The sequence below is a fragment of the Pseudonaja textilis genome, chromosome Z (assembly GCF_049901715.1).
Source record: "Pseudonaja textilis isolate UNSWEBS1 chromosome Z, rPseTex1.2, whole genome shotgun sequence".
NCBI lineage: Eukaryota > Metazoa > Chordata > Lepidosauria > Squamata > Elapidae > Pseudonaja > Pseudonaja textilis.
The window spans coordinates 1,711,079-1,738,182 of record NC_142008.1 but is presented as its reverse complement, the minus strand read 5'-3'; the positions used below and the strand labels follow the sequence as shown (position 1 = coordinate 1,738,182).

The following is a 27,104-nucleotide window of genomic DNA, read 5'->3' as shown; positions in this document are numbered from 1 at the left end:
GCCTACAGGGGGTCAGTAGGAAGGTCCGGGGTCTCCAGAGCCAGCGGATTTCAGCTTGAGCTACAGAGTTAGTCAATTTCATGCGCGAACTCTACGGAGCGGCTCCAAACCAAGCAGCGGGTCTACAAGAGCGGGGCACTTTCCGCGGCGGCGCGCCGGAGCCCCGAGTCTGCCTCTTCCAGCCCTCCTGGCGGGTTTCCGCGCGGACAACGCGGGGCTTAAAGGCGGCGATTGAGCTCCGGCCAAGCGGCGGAGGCCAGCGGGAGGCTCCAAAGATGCGACCGGGGGACGGACGGAGCGGACGGAGAGCGCCTCGCCTCTTTTTCCCTCCCTCCCTTTAAGGGGAAAAGAAAAAGAAAGAGGATAAAATCTGCTTTTCTGGGCCGACCTGGGAGGCTTCCTCAGCGGCTGGAAGAGCAGCAGCGAGGCCGGGGAGACCCAGCTGCCCCAGGGCACTTTCCCCCGGTTCCTCCCGGCCTTCGGCCCGGCAGGCGATGCTGGCGAGACAGGCGAGCGAGCGGCGGAAGGGCTTGGCGGAGCGAATCGGTCGACTCCGGCGTTGTTTTCCTCCCGGCTGCCGCCTCCTTCTCCTCTTCCCCGGCGCCTTGGGGCAGGCTAAGCTGCCAGGTCGCCGCTTCTCCTCCCTCTGAGCCGGGCTCGGAAGCGGCCGGAGGGAGAGAAAGGAGGGAAGGAGGGAAGAAAGGAAGGAGGAACGAAAGGAGGAACGAAAGGAGGAAAGAAAGAAAGAAAGAAAGAAAGAAAGAAAGAAGGAAGGAAGGAAGGAAGGAAGGAAGGAGGGAGAGAAAGAAAGACGGCAGGCAGGCAGGAATTTTGGACTGGGAGCGATTGGGCGCCACGCGCTGTCCCAGGACGCTCCGCTGGCCACACCGGACTACTCGCCTTCCGCCAAGCAGAGGGTGTGAAGAGGGGACGTGTGAGTGTGTGGGGGTTGTGGGTCGCGGGGACTTGCGGCGAACCTCTCTCGGCCTTTCGGAAAGCTATTTCCAGCTCGGGGGTTGAAGGTGTTCAGTTTGGAGACGCTGGGAGTTCCTCCCTTCCTCCCTCGCTTTTTGCTTCCTTCTCTTCCTCTCCTTCCCTCTTCCTTCCTCCTTCTCTCCTTCTCTTCTCTTTTTCTCTCCCTCTCCTTTCTTCCTTTCTTTTTCTTTCTTCCTATCTTTCTCCTTCCCTTCTTCCCTTCCCTTCTTCCTTCCCTTCCTTTTCCTCTCTCCGTTCCTTTTTTTCTCTTCCTTCTCCTTCCTCCTTTCTTCCTCCTTTTCTTTCTATTCTCCCCCCTTTCCTTCCTTCCTTGTTTGGTGCAAATCGTCCAAGAAGGATTTTCTCTCTCTCCTTCGCTCCCTCCTTCCCGCCCCCCCTTTCTTAATCGAATTGCCCAACTTTCTGCAGCTAAAAATAAATTCAGTGGTTTTCCAGGGCTTTCTCCCCACCTTCTCTTCCCGGCCCCTCCCCTTTTGCTTTTCCCCACCTTCCCCGGGGCTTGACAAATAAATTATCTGAACTCTCCTCTTGCCTCATTAAAAAAGAGAGAGAGAGAGAGGAGAACAGAAGGGGGGCGGGAGAAAAACCCACTGGGAGATTTGACACATGGATTTCATTTCTCGGCTCCGAGGCAGATGCGCGGCCCCAAGAGAAGCCACCAGCAGGATCTGATGCTCCTTGCGATCTTCAGGATCGCCCCCTCCCGGGAATACCTTCTAATCCTCTAATTCAGCTTCCCCCCGGCCCCCCACCCCGACCTCATCAGTTGCAGATTTTTAAACTCTCTGGACTTTAGGTCGTGTGAATTTGGCCAGACTTTCTCTTTGGGCTAATCCAACTTTGACAGCAAAGAAGTGCAAGAAGGATCCACTGGATTACAGGATCGTCTCCCTCCCTCCGCTTGCGATCCTTGGATATTTCCAGAACCCCCCTTGGCTATGGGATCCCACTTGATCTATCACGGTTTGAGATTCCTTGTTTGCTGCTCCGCTTTAACGTCCATCTTTGCGCTGGTAAGTCAGGCAGCGAACCCGTGTCTTGTTGCCTTGTCTGGGTTTATTTTTATTTTTTGGGGGGGGTCAATTATTGTGAGGAAGGGTCTTTAATGTGTATCTCGGGCTGGGTTTAGCCCTCGCGTGGAATCAACCCGGGCGCCGTAGTCCCGTGACTTGCACGATGGGCTTAAACTTGGTTAGTTTATTGGGAGTTCGAGTGTGGGTGAATCGGTTCGGTATACTTATTTCTTCAATTTATTGGAGGGATTATAATAATCTAATCCAGGAATAGGCAAAAGGTACTTGGTGCAAAATTGATCCTGGAGTAAAAAAATGTGGCTGTATCAAGATTATGCACAGATTTTTAAAATGCTATCAAATAAATTTTTGTTGCGGCTGGTTGGTATTAGCAAATGTTCTGTCACTATTGCACTTTTGCTAAGAAATCATAAGTTATTTTTTGCTAGTTTTCCACCTATTCTTCCTTCCTTTTTTCTTACCTACCTACCTAAATCCATTCCTCCCTCCCTGCCTCTTTCTTTCTTTCTTTCTTTCTTTCTTTCTTTCTTTCTTTCTTTCTTTCTTTCTTTCTTTCTTTCTTTCTTTCTTTCTTTCTGTCTGTCTGTCTGTCTGTCTGTCTGTCTGTCTGTCTGTCTTTCTTATTTACCTTTAGACTTCAAGAACAGGTTGCAATCTGCCACTTTGATTTCTGCAATATACCATATTTTTCCATCTTGGTTTCTGAAGGGTCCAACGTAATTTAAAAGATTGTGTATTACTTGTTTGGCTGACTTTGTCATTCTTTAGGACTATTGCCACAAACCCATTATGTGTGTTTCTGTGTGCGTGTATACGCATGCATGGTATGCTTGTGTATGTGTGCATTTTTATTACCCTTCTTCCTTGCTGGAGAAGAATCATAAAAGAAATTTTAAAAAAGGAACTTTTATTGAGTTTTCAAAGTCACAATAGGATTTGGACAGCACCTCTCAATTAGCTCTGATTGTCCTCTGATAAGCTCATGACTGTTCTAAAATCAGAAATAATCGAGAATATATTCTGAAAGTCAACTAAAACCATCGCCCTTCACAAATTCATTTTGAAAGATAAATTGGTAAGATACCAATTGCAAGTGGATGGCCTCCTAAAATGTCATATTTACGGTTTGGGGTCTGGGCAGAAAAGAATGAAATATTGAAAAGCCCCAAATTTCTGCATTTTTGCACCCGTAACGTTCCCTCCAATAAGTCTGTCTTCCCAACCACATTGCAAAACCCTGCATGCCTTTTGGGAAAGACGCAACCTTAAACACGTACATGTTTTAGGGAAAGCTGTAAGAGCAGGAATAAAATGTGATAAAAAGGCTTCTGTCTTCCAGGATTAACCTGATTAAAGGAATTTAGCATCAGGTGGCTAAAGGAAGCCAGATGTTCTCATAGAACCTGGTTTGTAAGAAAACCACTTTCCTCAGATTCGTGTAGGTAACTGAGTTCTTCGGATTCTATTTGTTGTCTTGGAAAAGAATTATAAGATTACCTAAATACAGAGCTGGCTGCAGAGCAGAAGTTACTCCAAGGATGAGGTTTATGTGGTTGGATGTCCGTATCGTCCTTCAGTTGACTAAACCACTCAAGTGTACCTTATAATTCTCAGAAAAGAGTCATCTTGAATTCACTAAATTCACAAATCCCGTAGTTGGGTCAATGTGTTTAGCAACAATACATAACACATGTGAAAATGCTCTCTGCCTCATTTTGGCTGGCCTTGCTGAGTCTTTTCCAGTCTGGTGGTCTTCTGGAGACCCCCAACATTTCTAGGTCAAAAATATTCAAATTGAGAGGTGGGTTTGTGTCACTGGTTGGAATAACAGGCTGTGAAGATACTTCGTCTTTCTAGAAGGAGTTAAAATTGGTTGGATACGTTGGAAAGAAGTGTACCTCTGTTTCTTTCTGATCAACTTTGACAACTTGAAAGTGTGGACTTCAAATCACAGAATTCCCCAGCCTGGGAATTCTGGGAGTTGAACTCCATACATCTCCAAGTTGCCACGGTTAAGGAACATGGCTTTCAGTGCTGTTCTGCGTGCTCTTGAGGACAGAATAACAGCAGAACAGAGTTGGAAGGGACCTTGGAGGTCTTCTAGTCCAACCCCCTGTTCAGGCAGGAGACGCTGTACCATTAGAGACAAATGGCTGTCTAGTTTCTTCTTTAAAACCTCCAGTGACGGAGCATCCACAACTTCTATAGGCAGTCCAAGACTTTGGAAGTATCTTCTCCTTGACTCCTAAGATGGACAATTGTAGGAGTGACAATATTAGGACTCTATGTACGTTGAACAAGTGTACAACCTCTTGGGCTTTTCAATCTGGATTCAAATTGAATCCAGAACAGAAAAAAAAATATTAATAGGAATTGAGGTCTTGAGGAAGAGGACTTGAGAAGACATGAGAGCCGTCTTTCAATATTTGTGAGGTTGCCCCAAAGAAGAGGGGGTCAACTTATTTTTCAAAGCACCTGAAGGGTGAACAAGAAGTGACGGACGGAAACTAACCTGGAACTAAGGAGGAATTTCCTGATTATCGTGAGAATAATTAACTGAGTTCAGAAGTTGCAGGTTCTCCATCGTTGGAGGTTTTCAAGAACATACTAGACAGACATCCCTTCCAATTCTATTCTGATTGATTGATTGTCTGTGGAGACCAAATAGATCCTGCAGTTTGGCCAATTAGCGGGATCCAAAAATAAGAACAAATATCAAACATCAACCCAAAAGCGCTAGCTGAGTTGTCTTCTCGATTTAGGACTTTGAGTCTAAGGTCAATAAAGTCCATCTTGGTTACTTTACCAACCAACCTCCATGGAGATACGGGCAAAATCTTTATTTTCCTGGTGTTCTTTTTGTCTGACCACAGCAGGCGGGTATTCAAACTATCCTGAAGAACATTTTTAAATTTGTGTGTCGGTGGAGTTAATGGAATGGCATCGATAGAGCTTTGAAGGCACTCTTCGACTTACGAGCTCAACATATATGTTGCTAAGCGAGACACTTGCTAAATGAGTCGTTGCCATTGTTAAGTCAGTAACACAGTCGTTAAGTGAACCTGGCTTCCCCGTTGCCTTTGCTCATTGGGAGGTTGCAAAAGGGGATCGCGTGGCCCCCGGGACACTGTGACCGTCATAAATACGAGTCGCCAAGTATCTGAATTTGGGTCATGTGATCACGGAGATGCTGCGACGGTCCCTAAGTGTGAAAAACGGTCATGAGTCACCCTTGTTTGGAGCTGTTGTAACTTTGAACGGTGACTAAACGAACTGTTCTAAGTCTGCTTGTATTTTACAGTAAAATAGCCACTTATTTTATAGAAAGGTATTTTCTCGATCTCGCCGAGCAAAACCTTCTTTGCGGAGTCTTCACCATGTTTTTTGATTTATATTTTGATTGAGTTAATGGAATAGCACTGACACAGCTTTATTTTACAATAAAATACTCACTTATTTTGTGGGGAGTTTATTTTCTTGATCTCGTTGGAGATGAGAGTGAACCTTTCCTTCCTGGGTCTTGTTTTTAATCTGCATTTTGGTTGACTTCAGGGAATGACCAGATAACGCTTTATTTTATTTTATACTTTCCTTGGTATTTTCTGAGAGGCTTCGAGAACATTTCTAAGAGAAATGAGAAAAATAACCTGCTTTCTGGACAGAGTTAGGGACTTTTTCCTCCACAAAAAAAATTTTTTTTTGCACATGACCCAGAGTTTGTCTGTAAGGGAAAAGAGGTTTTTTTCAGTGTGAATAAAAAAATAGCAATAAAAGAAAAAATAAATAAAATAAAGCAATAACATAAATGGATGTTTCAAAATGATCTTTTTTGCCGATTTTGATAGATTGTAGACCCTGTTTGTCAAGCACCACCAGTTCAGATTTGAACTGTAGCATCTATTTGTCTGTCTGTCTCTGTCTATCTCAGCTCGCTCATCTATTTATCATCTGTCTATCTATCTATTCGTCCATCCATCCATCTACCTTTCTATCTATCTATCATTTCTAATCTATTCATCTACTTAAGTAAGCATCTATCTTTACACTGTATCTATCCATCCATATCTCTCTCTCTCTCTCTCTCTCTCTCTCTCTCTCTCTCTCTGTATCTATCTATCTATCTATCTAGGCTTTCTCTCACCTATTTATCATCTCTCTCTCTCTCTCACACACACACACTCCCAATATCTATCTATTTATCTATCTATCTCTATCATCTTCTCATGTATTTATATGTTGAGTCTTCCTCCCATTCTCCCGTCTCTAAAACTACTTTAGGCTGCCAAATTCCATGCTACAGGCACATCTTTCTCATTGAGCTGAACATTTGAACAGGCTTTGGAGTAGGAATTTAGTAGCTGTTTCTCAGAAATGTGCAAACGATGTGCAAAGTGTACGTAAGCAAGGAGGAAACAGATCTTCATCAACTTTATTTCCAGCTTTGGAAGCCCAAGAGACAGGAAACCTCATCAATGGATGGCGGCATCTCCTGAGAGTCGGGAAGCATCCAAGATTAGGCCAACCAACCCAAAATTAATTTTATTTTTTTAGCCAAAATACCTCTCTTCCATTAACTCCCAATTCTGGTGCTTTGCCTGAGAAAGCTCTTCAAAAGCCAAGTCTGAAAATGGGAGACGTCTAATCTTGTGGAAAAAAAACACACACAGCGAATCCTCAACTTATAGCAGTCCATTTAATGGCCATTTGAAGTTACAGTGGCATTGAAAAAAAATGACTTACGCCTGTTTTTCACACTTACGACCGTTATAACATCCCCGTGATCACTTCATCAAAATTCGGATGTTTGGCAGCTGCCTCATATTTATGACGGTCAGAATTACGTGATCCCCTTTGGCGGGCTTCCGACAAGCAAACTCAATGGAGAAGCCGGATTCACTTAACGACCGCCTGACTAACTTAACAATCACAATAATTCAGTTAACAACTCTGGCAAAGAAGATCGTCCAATAGGCCCAGACAACTTGTCTTGCTTGAGCCAAAGAAATTTGGGGCTCAGTTTATGGTCATAAGTCGAGGACTCCCTGCGTATGTTTTTTGTAGTGACATAACAGGAATACGCCTGCACTGGATAAAATGCTAAACTTATAGAAAATAATTGTGTACACCCACCGGCGGGTTTTTCAGCCTTTCTGATCAGAATCTCCAGGCCCCTTAAAGCTTTGACACAATTTCCATCCTTTCGACACAAGAACCTTCTGACCAGACATCAAAGTTGTCAAAATCCTAACCAGCAAGACATTTGTAAAGTGAGTTGTGCCTCATTTTATGACCTTTCTTGCCACCGTCGTTAAGCAAATCCCCGCTGTTGTTAAGTAAGTAATCCTGTTTTTAAGTGAATCCGGCTTCCCCCGTGGACTTTCCTTGTCAGAAGGACACAGGAGGGGATCATGTGACCCCGTGGACACTGCGACCGTCATAAATGCGAGCCAGTTGCCAAACGGTCTGAATTTGGATCACAGAATCATAATATAGAATAAAATAGAAGAGAAGAGAAGAGAAGAGAAGAGAAGAGAAGAGAAGAGAAAAAAGAAGGATGGAGAAAAGAAGGAAAGAAGAGAAGAGAATAAGAGAAGAGAAGAGAAAAAGGAAGCATGGAGAAGAGAAGGAAAGAAGAGAAGAGAAAAAGGAAGGATGGAGAAAGAAGGAAGAGAAGAGAACAGAAGAGAAGAGAACAGAAGAGAACAGAAGAGAAAATACAGAATGGAATGGAATGGAATGGAATAGAGTAAAGTAGAGGATAAGCCTAGAATAGAATAGAATAGAATAGAATAGAATAGAATAGAATAGAATAGAATAGAATAGAATAGAATAGAATAGAAAATCTGGAATGGGATGGAAGAGAACAGAATATAGAATAGAATAGGATAGGATAGAATATTGGAATGAAGAGTATAATAGGATAGGATAGAATAGGATAGAATAGGAACAGAATAAGAGAAGGGAAGGGAAGAAAATAGCTTTATTGTCACTTTGAATGTCCACTAATTGGCATGCATTAAAATAAAATCTCATTGTATACAGTTCTCAGAGACTCACCCCTCCAATATTCTCTACATAACTATAGCAGAATAAATAAATAAATCCGAAAGTATGTGTCATATCCATATATACTGTATTATATGACGCAGAGAAACAACGCGGTTTACTTCGGATGCATTCATGCACGCGGAGAGAGAAACGAATCACAGTGATCCTAAATATAAATGACCGTCTTAAGTCTCTTTTTTTTAAGTGACGTTGTAACTTCCAAATGGTCACTAATAGTTGTAAGACGAGGACTAGTCTAAAAGTCTTCAGCGGTTAAAAGCCACCTTTCTACTGGGGATGAATTGCTATTTATTTTCCTTTCTTTGATGACCAGGGCTTCAAAAGAAGAATATCCAGGGACGATGTTCTCCTTCTTGGGGGAAATATGGGGAACATATGGATTTCTTCTCCGTGTTAATCACTGATTTTTTTTCTCCTGGCACTCCAGTTAACTCAATAAATAGAAACCGAACTTTGAAGAGATCAGCTTTGGAGCACGAAGATCCATCGGTTTCCTTCCTTTGTCCCTGTCCGGCTTTTAAAATATTTTCTCTTCCGATTCAGGAGAGACTTTTGCCAAGTTCAACGCGTCTCTGTCTCCCTAGAAATCCACAGAACAAGATCTGACTCTTCTTATCTCCCCCTCTCTGCAAAGTGCGATCAGGAAGGACGTAATCTTTTCTGTTGCTTCTCTGTACCTTTTTTTTTTTTTTTTAGGCTTTAATATCCAAAATTGAATTTGCCAGTTTAGGGTTTTCAGGCAGGATCTCCTGTTTGCACCCCTTCCTCACTTTTATTATTCTGTCTCTCTATTTTGCTCTGTTCTGTTCTATTCTATTTTTTCTTCTATCTTCTCTTCTATTTCTCTTCTCTTCTGTTTTCTCTTCTCTTCTATTTTCTATTCTATTCTATTCTATTCTATTTTCTATTCTATTCTTTTATTTTTCTTCTCTTCCATTCCATTCCGTATTTCTATTCTATTCTATTCCTTATTCTTTTCTGTTCTGTTTCTTATTCTGTTCTGTTCTCTAATCTTTATTCTATTCTGTATTTTCTTCTCATCAATTGCTTTTCTCTTCTATTTTCTCTTCTGTTTCTCTTCTCTTCTATTCCGTTCCATATTTTCTATTATATTCTATCATCTTCTATTGTCTTCTATTCTATTACCTTCTATTATCTTCTTTTCTTACATTCTATTCTATTTTCTCTTCTCTTCTCTTTTATTCCATTCCATTCCGTATTTTCTATTCTATTCTATTCCTTATTCTTTTCTGTTCTGTTTCTTATTCTGTTCTGTTCTCTAATCTTTATTCTATTCTGTATTTTCTTCTCATCAATTGCTTTTCTCTTCTATTTTCTCTTCTGTTTCTCTTCTCTTCTATTCCATTCCATATTTTCTATTATATTCTATCATCTTCTATTGTCTTCTATTCTATTACCTTCTATTATCTTCTTTTGTTCCATTCTATTCTATTTTCTCTTCTCTTCTCTTTTATTCCATTCCATTCCATATTTTCTATTCTATTCCTTATTCTGTCCTGTTCTATTCTGTATTCTCTATTCAGTATATTCTGTTCTATTCTATTCTACTTTATTATTCCATTTTATTATTTTACTTTATTTTTATTAAAGGTGGTCCTTGATTTACGACCACAATTGAGCCTAAAATTTCTGTTGTTAAGTGAAATTATTTGTTAACTGAGCTTTGCTTCATTTTACGACTTTTCTTGTCTGGATTATGAAGGGAATCTCTGCAGTTTGTTAAGTTAGTAACCCGGTCATTAAGGGAATCTGGCTTCTCGTTGATTTTGCTCATCAGAAATTCTTAAAAGGGGATCATAATTACCCACATAATTATGACAGAGTTGCCAAGCATCTGAATTTTGATTGGAGGTGGCCATGGGGATGTTGCAACAGTCATAAGTGTGAAAATATGTCAGTTTTTTTCCCAATGCCGTTGTAATTTTAAATAGTCAATGAGCTGTTTTAAGTCAAAGGCCACCCGTAACTTTTCGGATTCTTTATATTTTTGCAACAAAAAAAAAACTTGGAAGATCATCTTTAGGGAATGGGAACAATTAGAAGTTTTTCTTTCTTGCCCTAGGAATTCTGCTCAACCTGAGTTAAGGCGTTGTGTGAACGCAGCCACTTAGCATCCGAACCAGAGGCCCATGATGCAAATTTTGCATCTGCTAGCCCAGCAAATAAGAGCGGAATGACTTAAATAACCAGAGGAATTTTCTGCTGAGAATTCAAGATCGTCTGCTTGTATCGGAGTTGTTGATGGGAATTTGCTGCTTTCTTTAAAAAACAATAATAATAATAATAATCCTAGCTAAAAGTCAATTTCCAGAGATAAAACATCCCCCTGTTTTCAGCAATGTTGACAGAGGGGGAAAAAAATGGCCAGAAGTGTAAAGCAAAGACAAGGGTACTAACTCTCTATCTGTGTGTAAGATTTTGCAGAGTGTACCAAACATGGTTGTGCATTGCTACGTTTGTTGAACTTTGTGGAAATTTCTGTGCCATCCTTGGCTGTACCAATTGGAGAGCTGCCACGCTGGGAAATGCATATTTCAGACAAAAGACGCTAAAAACAAAATTTTGGAGGCTGTTGTGGAAACGAAAGAGAGGGGTTTTGTTATTTAATTTACACATCTGGTCCTCGATTTACGACCATCCTTGCATTAGGGTTCGTGACCGTGTGAGGTCATAAAACAAGACAACGGTTATGTGAATCCCGGTGACTGTTAATTCGCGTAACGACGATGCGATTCACTTAACGATCATGTAATTCAATGATTGTTTAAGTGAATTGCCTCATTGTTAAGCGAATCACGTGGCTGTCAAGCGAATCGTGTGGTTGTTAAGTGAATCATGTGGTCATTAAGTGAGCCCAACTCCCCCCATTCATTTTTTGCTTTTGTCAGAAGCTGTTGAGGAAGGTTTATTCCGACTGAGAGATGCTGCAATCACACTGTAGATGTATCCACATTGTGGCTCTCTGATTGTGGGATGTGCGCTGTCATCAGGCCCACGATCCTTACATTTTCCAAGGCCATTTTAACTTTTAAACCATTGCTAAGCAAACGGTCGTAAATCAAGAACCGCCTGCGTAGTCACCCATCGTGCAGGAAAATGAATAGAGATTCCTGTCCCTTCTTGAAATCCTTCAGGTAGCCCTCAACTTACAACCGTTTGTTTAGTGACCATTCAAAGTTACAAAGGCACTGAAAAAAAGGAAGTTCTTACCGTTTTTCGCACTTACGACCATTGCATCCTTCCCCGCGGTCACGTGATTAAAAATTCAAACGCTTGGCCACTGACTCATATTTATGACGATCGCAGTGTTCCCGGGGTCACGTGATCCCCTTTTGTGAGCAAAGTCAATGGGGGAAGCCGGATTCACTTAACGACTGTGTGGCTCACTTAACAACTGTCTTCCTTAGCAATGGAAATTTGGGCGGTAGTAAGTCGGGGACTGCCTGCATCTTGGTGTGATCTGTGACGCTAGATAAAGGATCCACTTTTTTAACTCAGGAAAAAAATTATCATATATAATCAAGACAATCAGGTAAAATGACAATCACTCCTGAATGTTCAGAAGATCAGAGAACGGGGGAGAAAAGTGAATAAAATACAGCAAAATGACGGTATAAAACTCCTGATTGCCGGTTTTCTCCATCACATTCCACTTCATCCTATTCTCAGAATGTGGAGGGAGGCTTCACAAAATGTCTGATCTCATCAAGTCAAATAATCTTTTCTAAGAAAAGAAAAATCAAAGACGGTGAATTAAAAAAAAAAAGATGAGAAAAAGTGGCTTTATAGAACGAAGACCCTATAAAACCTAAACATATAAAACTTTTTAAAAACCTGAGAAAAAAAGGGAAAAAAAGAATTGCATAAAATACAGTAGAAAACATTTAGAAGTATGAAAGAAAGATAGATAGGTAAACAGACAGACAGACAAACAGATATAGATGATAGATATAGACAGAAGACAGACAGATAGATGATAGATAGATAGATAGATAGATAGATAGATAGATAGATAGATAGATAGATAGATAGATATGGGGAGAGAGAGAGAGAGAGAGAATAGAGAGGTAGAGAAATAGATAAAATAGACAGATAGATGATAGATAGATAGATAGATAGATAGATAGAGAGAGAGAGAGAGAGAAAATAGATAGGTAGAGAAATAGATAAAATAGACAGATAGATGATAGATATAGATAGGTAGATGATAGACAGACAGACAGATGAATAAAAATATAATAATATATACATATACAATACATACATACGTGTGTGTGTGTGTGTGTGTGTGTGTGTGTGTGTGTGTGTGTAAAGTAGGATTGAGGGCAATAAGAATACAGTAGAATTAAAGAAACAGAGGAAAAATAATGTCTTCTTTCCAAGATTTTAGGAAACTTTATAGTTTCCTAGGGGAATCCCTGCAGTTAGAAACTTAGCCGCTCGAATCGTTGGAACTTGGATCCCCGATCTCTGATCTGCAGAAAATTTGCCGAATAAAAGGGTGTCCTTATCGCAGAGCCAAGTACTGATTTGAGGGCAGCCAGGAGGAACCATCAGGTCAGAAAAGTCAAAATGGTTGCCACAAAGATTGGATGGCACGATTGCAGCCGCCATTTTGCCTTTTTTTTGACCGGTCTCCTATAAAAGACTAAGGATCTCTGCTGGGTGGCAGATTCTCTTATTTTCCTGTTTACCCAAATGTTGATCCAGTAACTCGCCATGGTTGGATCCTGAGTTAGACCAGCATCAGCGCAAGGGACAAGCGTGCGAATCTCAGTTCCGTGCAATTGCACACCTCCAAATATTGTTGCTCTTGTGCACAAGAGTTGCAGCCACCTTATATTTACAGAACATAAGAGATTTTTCTTCTGCCTTGTTTAGGGATTAACAAAGATTTCCCTACTGTAAATAACCATCCGTTGCGGCTAACCAACAGGGCTGCTGAACGGCTGTGATCTGTGTGTTTGTGTGTGTGTGTTTTTGTGTTGTGATGTGTGGTCTTGTCTGGGCTCTTGCTGTCTTCCAGCTAATCAACCCCCTTGAAAAATCACAGCTGATTTTGGGAGGTATAAAAAGATAACAAAGCCGTCACGCCTTGCAGGGGTGTTGCAGAGACAGAGAGCAGGCACAGGGTTGCGGGTGAAGTTCTGCTCCTTTTAGCCACCGGATGACGGTGAGTTCTAGTCCCGCCTTAGGCACGAAAGCCAGGTGGGTGTCTTTGGGCCAATGCTTCTGTCTCAGCGCAACCTATCTCACAGGGTTGTTGTTATAGCTAAAACAGCAGGGAGAAGGAGTACTAGGTATGTCTGCTACTTTGAGTTATTTATTTATAAAAGTAATAAGGGTGTCAGAAATAAATAAGTAAGTAAATAAATAAATAAATAGGGAGGGAGGGAAAGAAGGAGGAAGGGAGAAAGTGAGCGAAGGAAGGAGGGAGAAGAAAGAAAGAAAAAGAAAGAAGGAAGGAAGGAAGGTGGGAGGGAAGAAGGAAGAGAGGAAGGGAGGAAGGAGCGAGAGAGGGAGGAAGAAGAGGGAGGAGGGAGGGAGAAGAAAGGAAGGAGGGAGGGAGGGAGAAGAAAGGAAGGAAGGAGGAGTGGGAGGGAAAGGAGGGTGGAAAGAAAGTGAAAGGAAGGAAGGATGGAGAGTGGGAGAGGGAGAGAGGAAAGAAGAGAGGGAGAAGAGAAGGAACAAGGAAAGAAAAAGAACAGGGAGTGAAAGAGGGAGGAAGAGAGAAACAAGAGGGAGGAGTGAAGGAAGAAAGGAGGAAGGAAAAAAAGAGGGAGGGAGGGAGGAACGAGTTGGAAGAGAGGAGGACGGTGGGAGGAATGAACGTGAAAGAGGAACTAAGGAAAGGGGAGGAGAGAAAACTGGAAGGAAGGAAGGAAGGAAGGAAGGAAGGAAGGAAGGAAGGAAGGGAGTTCGTTCCACATTTGCACTCTCATTGCACAACCACAGGCTCTGCACCAGGGACACAAAGGCCCCCGGGGGCTGAGAGTTCCGCTCAAGCTGCTGCCACAACCAGATACTCCTCTCTTCCTCCCCCCCGACATTACATCGCATCACATGCCGGCTGGTTGTGTTGACAAAACAAATGACCCGGCATCAAACTCCGGTGTTGTTAGTTCACACAGATCTGTGCCTGAGGCCCGCATAATGCGCTCCAGATATGCAACGGTCCAGATTCTCCCAAAACCGGTTTCCCAGGACTGTGGAGGTCGGATTCGGTGAAACCATGAACCAAATGCATGGGTTTTTTTAAAAATGCAGGTACTCCTCGACTTGCAGCCGTCACGTTTAGTGACCGTTCAAAGTTACAATGGTCCGGAAAAAAGTGACTTAGGGCCATTTCCCCCCACACTTATAACCAGCGTTAGAGAATTCCCCACGGTCACGTGGACAAATGCATGGAAACTGATTCGCATTTATGACGGTCGCATTGTCCCAGGGTTACATGACCCCCTTTTGAGAACTTCTCACAAGCCATAATGGGGAAGTTTGATTTGCTTAACAACTGTGTTACTAATTTCACAACTGCAGGGATTCACTTAATGACTGGCAAAAATGGTCGTAAAATGAGGACAAATTCACTTAACAACTTTCTTGCTTAGCAACAGAAATTTTGGGTTCAATTATGTTCATATTAAGGATTGTCTGAAGATGAGGTCTTTAGGGAGGACGGGAGGGAGAGAAAGAGAGGTAGATGATAGATAGATAGATAGATAGATAGATAGATAGATAGATAGATAGATAGATAGATAGATGATACAGAGATGATACAGAGAGATGATAGATGGATAGAGATAGATGGTTAGATAAATAGAGATGATAGAGAGAGAATGCTAGATGAATAAATAGAGAGATGATAGAGAGAGATGATGATTGATGTTAGAGAGAGAGAGAGAAATGATATAGATGAATAAATAGAGAAAGGCAGAAATGATAGACAGATAGATAAATGGATAGATAAATAGAAAGAGATGATAAAGATAGGTAGATAGATGGATAGATAGATAGATAGATAGATAGATCTTATGACCACAATTAACTACGAATTGAATGCAGTGGTCATAAAATGAATGGTTATATATATGTTTTCTGAGGTTCTCGCGGGTATTTGTATGTGGATCTTTGGTTGTTCGGGTTTTCTCCCGCGTAAGATTCAAAGTATCTAGGCAATGTTTCGATGAAGTCTCATTCATCATCATCAGGCCTCTGTCTTCGGTTCTGTGCTTCTCAGAGTGATATATATATATATATATCCCTCTCTCTCTCCCTCCCTCCTTCCTTTCCTGTTCCTGTTTTTGTCTGAAACATTGCGGTTTTCACTGCAAAATCCATAAATCAACTACTTTCTGGGGGTTCATGGACTGCACCATAGATGCAAACTGGGAGCGGCGTAACCAAACCAGTGCGGTCCGGTATCCCTCATACTGGCCTGTTTTGAATCACTGCAGTCGTTAAGTTAGTCACAAAGTTGTTAAGTGAATCCAACTTCCCCATGGACTTTCCTTTTCAGAAGGTCACAAAAGGGGATCACCGGACCCCAGGAACACTGCAAACGTCATAAGTACGAGTCAGTTGCCAAGCGGCAGAATTTTGATCGCACGACCATGGAGATGCTGGAAAGATCGTAACTGTGAAAAACGGTCCTAAGTCCCTTTTTTCAGTGGCGTCATCACTTCAAATGGTCACTAAACAAATGGTTGGAAGTCGGGAACTACCTGAAACAGGTCTCGGCTCTGCAGTCTAGATGCCCTCTAGGGCCCCAGCAGGTCCTCCTCCTTTGTCGTTTGGATCCTTGAGCCCAGCCTTATGGAAAGGGAATCTTTAGGGTGCAGGCAACGCGTTTTCTTAGAGAGCTTCGAGAAAGGAGGAAGGAAGGTTGAATTTCTTCGATCAATTGGAAAATGAGCGGCTCATTCTGGCTGTCTTTTTAAAAAACACCTGTCCGTCTCTCCCAGGCAGGTACAAGGTACAGGTGGCACCAGGTAGGGGAGAAAGAGGGGCAGGTAACCAGGGTTCAAGACACCAAGGAGCACGGTATCTTTTCGCCCAGAGGCTGAATCAGCACTTTGCAAAGCAAGAGCGATAAGAAAAGATTAAAAAAATCAGCAGATCAGCAGAATCAGGTCTAAAAAGAAATTACATCAGTATAATGTAGCCATCCTGGCTAGCCTGCCTTTAATTTTTATTTCATTTTAATGCATACGCATTGTACTTCTGTTTCATTTTATTTCACTGCATGGCATGGCGTTGCTATTTATTTTATTCCGGTTTTTATATTTTTATTTATTTTATATTTTATTATTTCCCTTTATTTGGTTTTAACTTACCTTAATTTTTTTTTTTTTACTTTATGATTTATTTCCTTTCCTTTCTGTTTTCTGATATATTTTTTTAATTTTCTTCATTTCATTTTATTGTTATTTTATTATCCTCTTTCCTTATTTTATTTTACGGTTTATTTCATCTCATTTCATCTCACCATGTTGTTATTATTATATTTCATAATATTATTTATTTCATTCCAATTCAATTTATCATTTACTGTTTTATTATTCTAATTTATTCTGATTATTAATTTGATTTGTTAAAGCAGCTTGCCTCCACAAAATCTCAAAGATCCAAGGCCATTTGGGGATTTCCTCTGTGCCATAATTCCCAGCACAGAATGCTTACCAACTTTGCATAGTCCATTCTAACACAATCTTTTTTAATCTTGACAACTTTAATAGGGGAGGACTTCAACTCCCAAAATCCCTCAGCCAGCATTAACCACTGTGGTGCTTTACTTAACTACTGTCAAAAAAAGATCCTATAAGTTTTGCTGGCTGAGGAATTCTGGGAATTGAAGTCTACAAATCTTAAAATGGGAAAGGTTAAAGACCCCTGGTATAAACAGTCCCGGTGAACCGTCAGTTTGCTTAGGAATAGAATTTCTGCTGCTGATTGTGGTCCTAAGTCGAGGATCAAGTACATTTTGCTTATTCGATCGAATAGATCTCCTCTCTCGATTTATCGTGGTTTCTGATCAGGTCGAGCCGTGAGAACAAGGATAGTTAAAGTATTTCTCCCCAGCAGAGCCTAACAGGCAGCCGATATATAAATCTTTTCGTTGCTGTGACACCACAAAAGTGGCTTTGATCCAAGAGTTTTACATCTGGGAAATTTAATGCTTGGACGTCTTTGCGGGGAGAATCTAGTTTGGGGTAGCAGAAAGTGCCCCATTCTCAGCCATTTCTTGCAAAAAGCCTAGGTGAATTTTTGACAATTCCTGACTTTGTTTTTGTTTTTATAAAAAAAACCTCTTGAAAAATTGAAATTAATTTTAAATTTAATTTAATTAATTTAATTAATTTTAAATTAAATTAAATTTAAATTAAATTAAAATACATTTTAAATTTTATTAATTGAGATTAATTACGAATCAAATGTAAAAAGAACCATTATTCTGATTTGCAAATTTAAAACGTAAAAACAAAAGTGACATAAAAATAAGTGAAATGTAAAAACGCTCATCCTGTGGCAGAAATTTAAAGTTTTTTTTAAAAAAAAAGTGAAATAAAAATAAATAAAATATAATAGTCCTTAATAATAATAGATAAATGAATGCAAAAGGAACAAAAATGAATAAATAAATAAATAAACTCAGAGGGAAGATTTCATGGACCACTCAAGTCTTTTTTCCTGTCGTCAGTTTTCTATCTTTCTATTGCTTAAAGTCAAAATTGCAAGCCGGGAAAACACAAAATGGTAAAGTGCTCCATTTTTTCATAAATACAGGTTCTCCTCGACTTACAACTGCATTTGGGAGCATAATAATTCCTGTTGCTAAGCGAGTTGGTGCGAAGTGAGCCTCATCCAATGTTTACTACCTTTTTGTTTGTTTGTTTGTTTTGCCACGATGGGTTAAGCGAATCCCTGCCATTGTTAAGTGAATCACACGGTCGTTAAGCGAATCCGGCTCCTCCCATTGACTTCACTTGACTGGGAGCCGGCTGGGTAGCTCGATCACATGACTTTCAGGATAGCCACAATGGTTACCCCTGAATTTTGTTCCTGCAACTGTGAGGATGTTGCCATGGTCATAAGTGCGAGGACTGGTCGTAAGTATGAGGACAGGTCGTAAATCCCTTTTTTTTCCCTCTCCACAATCACTAAACGAAGGGTTGTAAGTCGAGGGCTACCTGTATGGGCGTCTCTGGGAGCATTTTAGCTCGATTCCAAAATAAATTACTCTGGCACAGACTTTGAGCATGGAGGAATGTGGCAACGGCAGACGTCCTCCAGCGACATAACTCCGAAACCTGACCCCGGGCGGAAAGTTGACGGAATTCGAATCACTCCAGGCCTTCACAACCTGGTCTGTCTCGCCGCCAGAACAAATAAATCTTCTGATTGCTGGAAAGGTTTTCTCCCTTCCGAACGGGAGGAAAGCGCCAGGGAACAGCCAGAGCAACGCGGGCACGTCAAGAATGCGCCCATGTTCTTGGCAAGGATGGGCCGCTGTGCAGGTTTTGTGTGGGTGTGTGTGTGTGTGTGTGTGTGTGGGGGTCCTGCAAGGTGTGCAAGCCGTGGGAAGGATTCCTGGGCAGGTCCCGAGGACGGTGCTGGAGATATTCAGTGGTCCTCGACTTTATGACCGTTCGTTTAGCGATGGTTCAAAGTGGCAATCGCACTGGGTGGGGAAAAAGGGGGGGACTTAAGGTCGGGCCTTTCACTTAATGACTGTTACGACATCCTCGCACTTAATGACTGTTGCAATGTCCTTGCAGTTTGAGGCAGTCCTCGACTTACGACGGTTCGCCGAGTGAAGTTACAACAGCACCGAAAAAAGGGACGTGGCCATTTTACACGCTTAGTGGCTCTTTGCATTTATCCCCCTGGTCACATAGTGGCAGAAATTCAGACATTTGGCAACTGATTCGAATTTATGACGGTTGCAGCGTCCCGCGATCCACTTTTGCGACTTTCCGACGCGCGAAGACAAATGGGGCAGCCGGATCGGCTTCAGGGCTGCTTGATTCATTTAACAACTGCAGGGATTCACTTAACAACTGTGTTCAAATAAGGTTGTGAAATCAGGCCTGAATCGCTTAGGAGCCGTCTTGCTTAGCCATGGAAATGTTGGCCCTGATTGTGGTCATACGTTGAGGACTAACTATAAGGCCTTTTGTCAAAGACTGGAAATAGCTTATGAGTCTTTAGATGATAATGAGGGGAAATGAATAGGTGATTTATGGGGTGCTAATTAAAAAATGGTGGAATATGAAAAGGAAAGAAGTACGATATAACTTTATAGAGGGAGGTGCAATAGGAAGTGAGGACTTCAATTCCCAGAATTCCCAGCCAGCATGCATGGATTTCAACACCCAGAATCCCCCAGTTAGCTTGTGTGGACTTCAATTCCCAGAATGCCTCAGTCATGCATGGACTTCAACTCCCAGAAGCGACCCTGCTGCCAGGAGAATTCTGGGCATTGAAGTCCGCTCATCTTAAAGTGTCCAAGCTTAAGAAACCCTGATCCAGACTGTCCTCCCTCTGTGACGGACACTATCCAGGAGATGACAACCTCTGGAGGCCTTCAAGGTGATCTCGCGGGGCCTTCCAGAGTTCACACCTGGTTCGAGACCAGAGATCCTTCGCTCCCTGCTATGCCTTCTGGGAAATCTCCTCGGCTGGACTTCCTCCCTCACCCAGAGTTGGCTGGAGGGCTGCCTGCCTGCGCTAGATTCCCCTACTCTCTTCAGTGTCATGCACACACCCAGAGGAGAAGACATCGAGGCGCACCTGGTGGGTCGGGTGCCACCCCCAAAGGACGCCTCCTCCCCCCACTCTGGACCCACAAAACGGGTCAGCTTTTTCTGCCCAGCCAGAGCAAAACCCCTTCGCCCAGGGGTGGGATTCTCCCAGTTCGCACCTATTCGCTAGAACCGGTTGTTAACATTCTAAGCAGTTCGGAGAACCGGTTGTTAGAAGGAATTACTGGGCTAATCCTGTAAGGAAGGCAGGAAGGAAACATTCTGGGGTTGTTTAGAGAAACTGCCTCTCCATTAACCCTGTTTACACTCTTGGCAGGACTAGACTTCCTGTCTCTGGAACGTCTCTGGAGGTTTTTTACCTCCTTTGCTGGTACTTTGCTTGTGTGGAGGGACCATTCAAAGTTACAATGGCACTGAAAAAATTGACTTATGACCATTTTTCACACTTGTGACTGTTGCAGCATCCCCACAGTCATGAGAGGCCAGGCAAGGAGATGCGTGCCTCGATGTGAGTGATAGTGAGTTGGCCACGCCCAGCCAGTCACATGACCACCAAGCCATGTCCACCCAGTCACAGAATAGGGCTGGAAGGGAGCCTCGGAGGTCATCTAGTCCAGCCCCCTGTTCAAGCAGGAGACCTTTACGGAATCATGGAGTGACAGGGTTGGAAGGGACCTTGGAGGTCACCTAGTCCAACCCCCTGCTCAAGCAGGAGTCCCTTAACAGAATGACAGGGTTGGAAGGGACCTTGGAGGTCATCCAGCCCAACCCCCTGCTCGAGCAGGAGACCCTTACAGAATCATAGAATGACAGAATTGGAAGGGGCTTTAAAGGTCATCTAATCCAACTCAAGAAGGAGACCCAGAGGTGGGTCTTCAGCAGGTTCTGACCAGTTCTGGAGAACCGGAAGAGGAAATTTTGAATAGTTTGGAGAACCGGCAAATCCCGCCTCTGACTGGAGATTTTACAGTCTCCTTCCCCTGCCACGTCCACCAGCCACGCCCAGAGAACCTGTAGTAAACAATTTTGAATCCCACCGCTAAGGAGCCCCTATATACCCATGGTGAGATTCAAATTTTTTTTACTACCACTTCTGTGAGTGTTGCATGGTTTGGTGGGCACGGCAGGGGGAGGATACCGCAAAATCCCCCATTCCCTCCCCACCCCGTTAACCTGCTTTCCTGCTCCGTTCTCCTGTGCAGGGCAACCAAAGGAGACCCAGCCGATCAGCTGGGACTCAACGGGAGGCAGAGAATAGATGGGGTTGGCGGAGCCAGTCAGAGGCGGGATTGGCCGGTTCTCTGAACTACTCAAAATTTCCTGGTTCTCCAGAACCGGTCAGAACCGGCTGAACACCCACCTCTGCTATAGACCGTTTCAGATAGATGGCCGTCTGGTCTTTTCTTTAAAAAAAAACCAAAACTTCCAGTGAGGGAGCACCTACAAATTCTGAAGATTAGCAAAAATGACTTTTAAATTAGGCCTTGGGTAGCCAGAGGGGCGCATATGGTTTCAATGGTTTCGTACGGGATATTTATGTGCTCACGTACACGCATGTGAAATAAATAGATGTGCATGTGTGTTTTCCTGTGTTCGGTTGCACCAGCCCAGAAAAAAACATCTGCTGCACGAACATCGTTAAAATTTCTCAAAGGGGTAATAAAAGAACCTTTTGCTGTTTGGGAAAGCCAGTATATGTAGTCCTCCACTTATAACCATTCATTTAGTGACCCTTTGAAGTTACAACGGCCGTGGGAAAAGTGAATTGCGGCTGTTTTCCACACTTACGACCATTGCAGCCTCTCCATCTCACGCCGTCAAAAGGCAGGCGCTTGGCAACTGACTCCTTCCTGTGATGGTCGCCGTGTCCTGGAGTTACGCGATCCCCTTTTGCGACCTTCTAACTAGCAGGAAGACAGATTCACTTAACGCAATCGTATGACTCACTTAGCAACTGCAGGGAACCGGTGGGAAGAGAGGTCGCAGAAGGGGTGGTGGTGGTGGCGAAACTCACTTAGCAACCTAAGTCTCGTGTAGAAGTGGAAATTTTGGGGCTCCATTGCATGTCGTAAGTCGAGGACTTCTCTGGATACGAGAGCTGAATCTACCTCAATGCCATTTGACTCTGTTTCTGATGCCCTGTTATGGAGACACTCCAACCAGAAAGCAACGCAGTAAATATTCTTCTGGCATTATTTGCCTCCACTTGCCTGATCCCAAACTCTCTCTGGTTCTCCTCCGACGTTGTCAAGCCAAGAATGAAAAGCGCCTGGAACGGTGAAATCCTATTTTTTTTGTTAATTTCCTCTGCTGATTCTGACAGAAATGTGGGTTTTTCGTCAGGATCCAATTTAAACTACCCTGGGGGGTCACAAGAGACAATTCCAAGTTCTCTTCTTTCACAAAAACCTATTGCAGGTGGTTCTCCTCTTACGACCATCTCCTCGGCCTTTGCGTTCGTCAAAACGATCAGATGTCAGGTTCACGCCAAACTTCGGAGGGGAATAAGTACACTTCAGTGGTTCACTTAACCACGGGGACCAGGAAGGTCGCAAAATAGGGCAAAACTCACTTAACCGAGGTCACGCTTAGCAAAGGAGATTTTGCCTTCGGTTGCGGTCGTAAGTCGAGGAGCAATTCCCTTCTTCCCATTTCAGACAGAGTGGGGTGGAGAACCCCTTGAAATGGGAAATCTTTTTTTCACCCTAAACACCGTTTTTTATTTTTATTTTTTCCTTTAACGAAAGCCAAAATGATAAAACGGTGAAGAATGAGCCGGATCTGGGGAAAGTGGGAGGTGAAAGAGGTGAAGCCATTAATTTATTTTGCAGCAAGAATTTATTTATTTTTATTTTTTCAAGGAGGCCTGAGTTTTAAAACGCTTCTGGCCAGAAGGTGCCGGGTGAATTTTAAACAGGGATGCAGCACAAGGATTTAGGAGGCTCAAGTAGGAGGTGAATTACAAAATCGGGTGGCGGTGGGTTGTTGTTGTTGGGTTTTTTGGCACTTGGAAAATTGCAGAAATCAAAGGTGTGCAGGATTTTTTCAGATTTGGCACCTGGGACTCCCAGAATTCTCTGACAGGATGGTTTAAAAGTTGGGTGGATTTTAACTCTCAGAATTGCGGCTGCTGGCAGGAGAATTCTGGGAAGTGAAGCCCCTTCCCTTTTCCTTTCTCCTTCCCCTTTTCCTTCCTTCCTTGGCGCCCCTCTCTCTCCCTTCCTCCCTCCCCTTCCTTCCTGCCTGTCTGCCTGCATTCATTTATCATTCATTCATCCCTCTCTCCCTCTTCTTTCAGCCCCTTTTTTTCCCCTTTCAATCTGTTTCGATCCCATTCTACTCCATCCCTTCTTTTTCCTTCCTTCCTTCCTTCCTTCCTTCCTTCCTTCCTTCCTTCCTTCCTTCCTTCCTTTCCTTCCTTCCTTCCTCCCTTCCGTCATCTTCCCTCCTTCCTTCCTTTCCTCCTTTATCATTCCTTCCTTCATCCATTCTTTCCTTCCATCTGTAATACTACTTCCCTTTTCCTTTCCTTTCTTCCTTCTTTCATCTTCCTTCCTTCCTTCCTTCCTTCCTTCCTTCCTCCCTTCAGTCATCTTCCCTCCTTCCTTCCTTTCCTCCTTTATCATTCCTTCCTTCATCCATTCTTTCCTTCCATCTGTAATACTACTTCCCTTTTCCTTTCCTTTCTTCCTTCTTTCATCTTCCTTCCTTCCTTCCTTCCTTCCTTCCTCCCTTCAGTCATCTTCCTCCTTCCTTCCTTTCCTCCTTTATCATTCCTTCCTTCATCCATTCTTTCCTTCCATCTGTAATACTACTTCCCTTTTCCTTTCCTTTCTTCCTTCTTTCATCTTCCTTCCTTCCTTCCTTCCTTCCTTCCTTCCTTCCTTCCTTCCTTCCATCATCTTCCCTCCTTCCTTCCTTTCCTCCTTTATCATTCCTTCCTTCATCCATTCTTTCCTTCCATCTGTAATACTACTTCCCTTTTCCTTTCCTTTCTTCCTTCTTTCATCTTCCTTCTTTCCTCCCCCACCCCTCCCTCATCCTTCTTTCCCTCGCCCTAACTCTTCAAAACTGGTTTTTCAACCTTACTGGTTAGAGATGCTGGCTGGGGAATTCTGGGGATTTAAGTCCACGCTTCCTAAGCTTCCGATGTTTAAGAAACAGGAATCTATAATGAGTTTGCTTCTTTAATTTCCTTTGGGGAATTCTGGGAAGACAATATGACAAGATTCACACAACAACCTCCTTCTTTAACAACCAAAAGCCCGGCCCCATATTTGGTTGTATGCCGAGAACCACCTGTGCCTGCAATTACAACCACATTTAAAAAAAAAAAAAACTATTAAAATTCACACAGGAGATTGTGCAAAGTGGTTTTTGTTGGCGGTGTGTCAGGCAGTGAGTTGTGCGAAAATACAAACTGCCTGAGAGTCTCCTCCCAATGTGTGTGTGTGTGTTTGTGTGTGTTTTGTGTGATGTGGTTGCGTGTGTTGGACCTTGGGGCTGAGAAAGCCTCTTCTTGGCTCCAAAGTTTTGTTACCTGGAAACAATTTGCCAGTTGTGGCCTTTGTGCGTTCCACTTCCCTCTGTGGCCAGGAAGGGCTGGAATTGCCTTTTGGGCTGTTACAAGAATATCCTTCAAGACTTCCTGGTGAGGCTAGAACTAAACCCGAATCCAGGATTTCACCCGCTTGGCAGCTTTAAGAGGGAAGGACTTCAACTCCCACAATCCCCCAGCCAGCAATGCGACGATTTTCTTAACCACTCTGGTAAAGAAGTTTCTAAAATCAGCCTCAATTCAGTTGGGGATTCTGCAACGGTCGTAAGGGAGAGGACCAGTCTTAAGTTGTTTTTCTCATCACGGTCATAACTTCAAATGGCGGCTAAACAAATTGGTCGTAAGTCAGGGATCGCCAGTAGAATAAAGATTCTCCAACCCTGGGGAGGTTTGGCTTCACAGCTGTGTGTGAGTCACTTAACGACTGCAGTGATTCTCTTAACAGCCGTGGGAAAAACAGGCGTGAAATTCAGCTTGACTCACAACAACTCCCTTGCCAGAAACAGAAATTCTGGGGACAAGCATGGTCGTAAAATGAGGACCACGTATTAGGATGGCTGCCTGCAAAATACTTGTAACACCGTGCAACTTTTAAATTTTTCAAAGGAGAAACTGAGTTAAAGCAACTGGTTGGATTTCAGAATTCTCTGGTCTCAGAACAAGGGTGAACCGCAGCGAAGAGTTAATTGCGCCTCCTTTTACTAAGGGTAAAAAATAATGGATTTTTAAGTTATTATAGGAATTTCACCCCATCAATTAAAACCCCCACAAATGTGCCTCATCAGACTGTCATACAAACAGAGGCAATCCTCACACTGAAGTTGTTCAGTGTGTGTTTTGCCCCATTCTACGACCTTTCTTGCCACAGTCGTTAAGTGAATCACTGCTGTTGTTAAGTGAGTAACACAGTCATTAAGTGAATTTGGCTTTCCCCATTGACTTTGCTTGGCAGAAGGTGGCAAAAGTGGATCACATGACCCCGGGGACACTGCGACCGTCATAAGTATGAATCAGCTGCTAAGCATCAGAATTTTGATCACGTGACCACAGGGAGGGTGCAACGGTCATAAGTGTGAAAAATGACCATAAGTCACTTTCTTCGGTGCCATTGTATCTTTGAATGGTCACTAAATGAATGGCTATAAGTCAAGGAGGAAGGGAGAGAGGGAGGAGAGAAAGAAGGAGAAGAAGAAAAAGAAAGGAAGGAAGGAAAAAAGAAAGAAGGGAGGGAATGAGGGAGGGAGGGAGAAGAAAGAGAAAGAAAAAGAAAAAAGGAAGGAAGGAAAATGAGAAAGAAAGAAAGAAAGAAAGAAAGAAAGAAAGAAAGAAAGAAAGAAAGAAAGAAAGAAAGAGGGGAGGGAGAGAGGGAGGGAGAAAGGAAGAAGGGAGGGAGAAGAAAGAAAGAAAGAAAAAAGGGAAGGAGGGAACAGTGACCCCTCTTTCTACTATTTTAAAAAGTCACTAAATGAACTGTCATATACACTATTTAGTTTTAATTTCTTTTTCTGATGTTGCCATCATTTTTGGCTCTGGAGTGTGAAAAAATAACCCCAAAATTATACAACTAGGTGGACTATTTTAATTTATTTCTTTTTTTCGTTGTTGCCATCCTATTGGTCCAGAGTGTGAAAAAACATATTTCCCTGTAGCTAAGATTTATCTACTTTATACAGCCACACAAAACAGGGTAAGGTATTAGCAAGTTAAACAAATAACCTGACAATCATTTTTCCTCCCAAAATGCTTTCATCTGCAGAAAAAGCCGAAAAACGCGGTTAATGAAAATCTCAATTATATGCAAATTCCATATTGTGCCGGAAAGGGTATAATTGGATTTTATTACAGCAATTGGTGAATAACCTATCCCTCTAATCTCCTGTAGCTTTTCTGGCGATTTGATGGGGTTGCTTAAACTTTTATTTTTTCCCGGCTTAATAACTCAGAATAATTTATTCCTCCGTATCTCATAGCTGTCACAATTTCAATAAAACATGGCAGACAAAAATCTAGATCTCAAGACTCTTTTCTGTGATTTAAAAAGACAGGAAGTGGAAAGATAGATAGATAGATAGATAGATAGATAGATAGATAGATAGATAGATAGATAGATGATAGATAGATGTTAGATAGATAGATAGATAGATAGATAGATAGATAGATAGATAGATAGATAGATGATAGATAGATAGATAGAGAGATAGATAGAGAGATAGATAGATAGATGATAGATAGATAGGTAGATAGATAGATAGATAGATAGATAGATAGATGGTAGAGAGATAGATAGATAGATAGATAGATAGATAGATAGATAGATGATAGATAGGTAGATAGATGATAGATAGGTAGATAGGTAGATAGGTAAGCTGATAGATAGATGGTAGATAGATAGATAGATAGATAGATAGATAGATAGATAGATGAGATAGATAGATAGATAGATAGATAGATAGATAGATAGATAGATAATAGATAGATAGGTAGATAGATAGAGAGAGAGAGAGAGAGAGAGAGACAGACAGACAGACAGAAAGACAGACACACTACACGAAGACCTGGACATGCAACCACTGGAGAGAGAGAGAGAGAGAGAGAGAGAGAGAGAGAGAGGGTCTACCTGGAATCTGCCGGTGACAACCGGCTGAAGGCTGTTCTAAAGTGCCC

The 27,104-nt window shown here is 42.5% G+C and overlaps 1 protein-coding gene across 1 annotated transcript in view; it reads left to right on the top strand.

Moving 5' to 3' along the window:
* The first annotated feature begins 1,535 nt into the window (after nucleotides 1-1,535).
* PTH1R (parathyroid hormone 1 receptor) overlaps nucleotides 1,536-27,104 on the top strand; it is an 82,024-nt gene continuing 56,455 nt past the window's right edge. Inside the window, 1 exon segment of the mRNA XM_087918160.1 lies at nucleotides 1,536-2,009. Within this exon segment, the coding sequence (XP_087774286.1) occupies nucleotides 1,935-2,009 (75 nt within the window). The 5' untranslated portion in view covers nucleotides 1,536-1,934.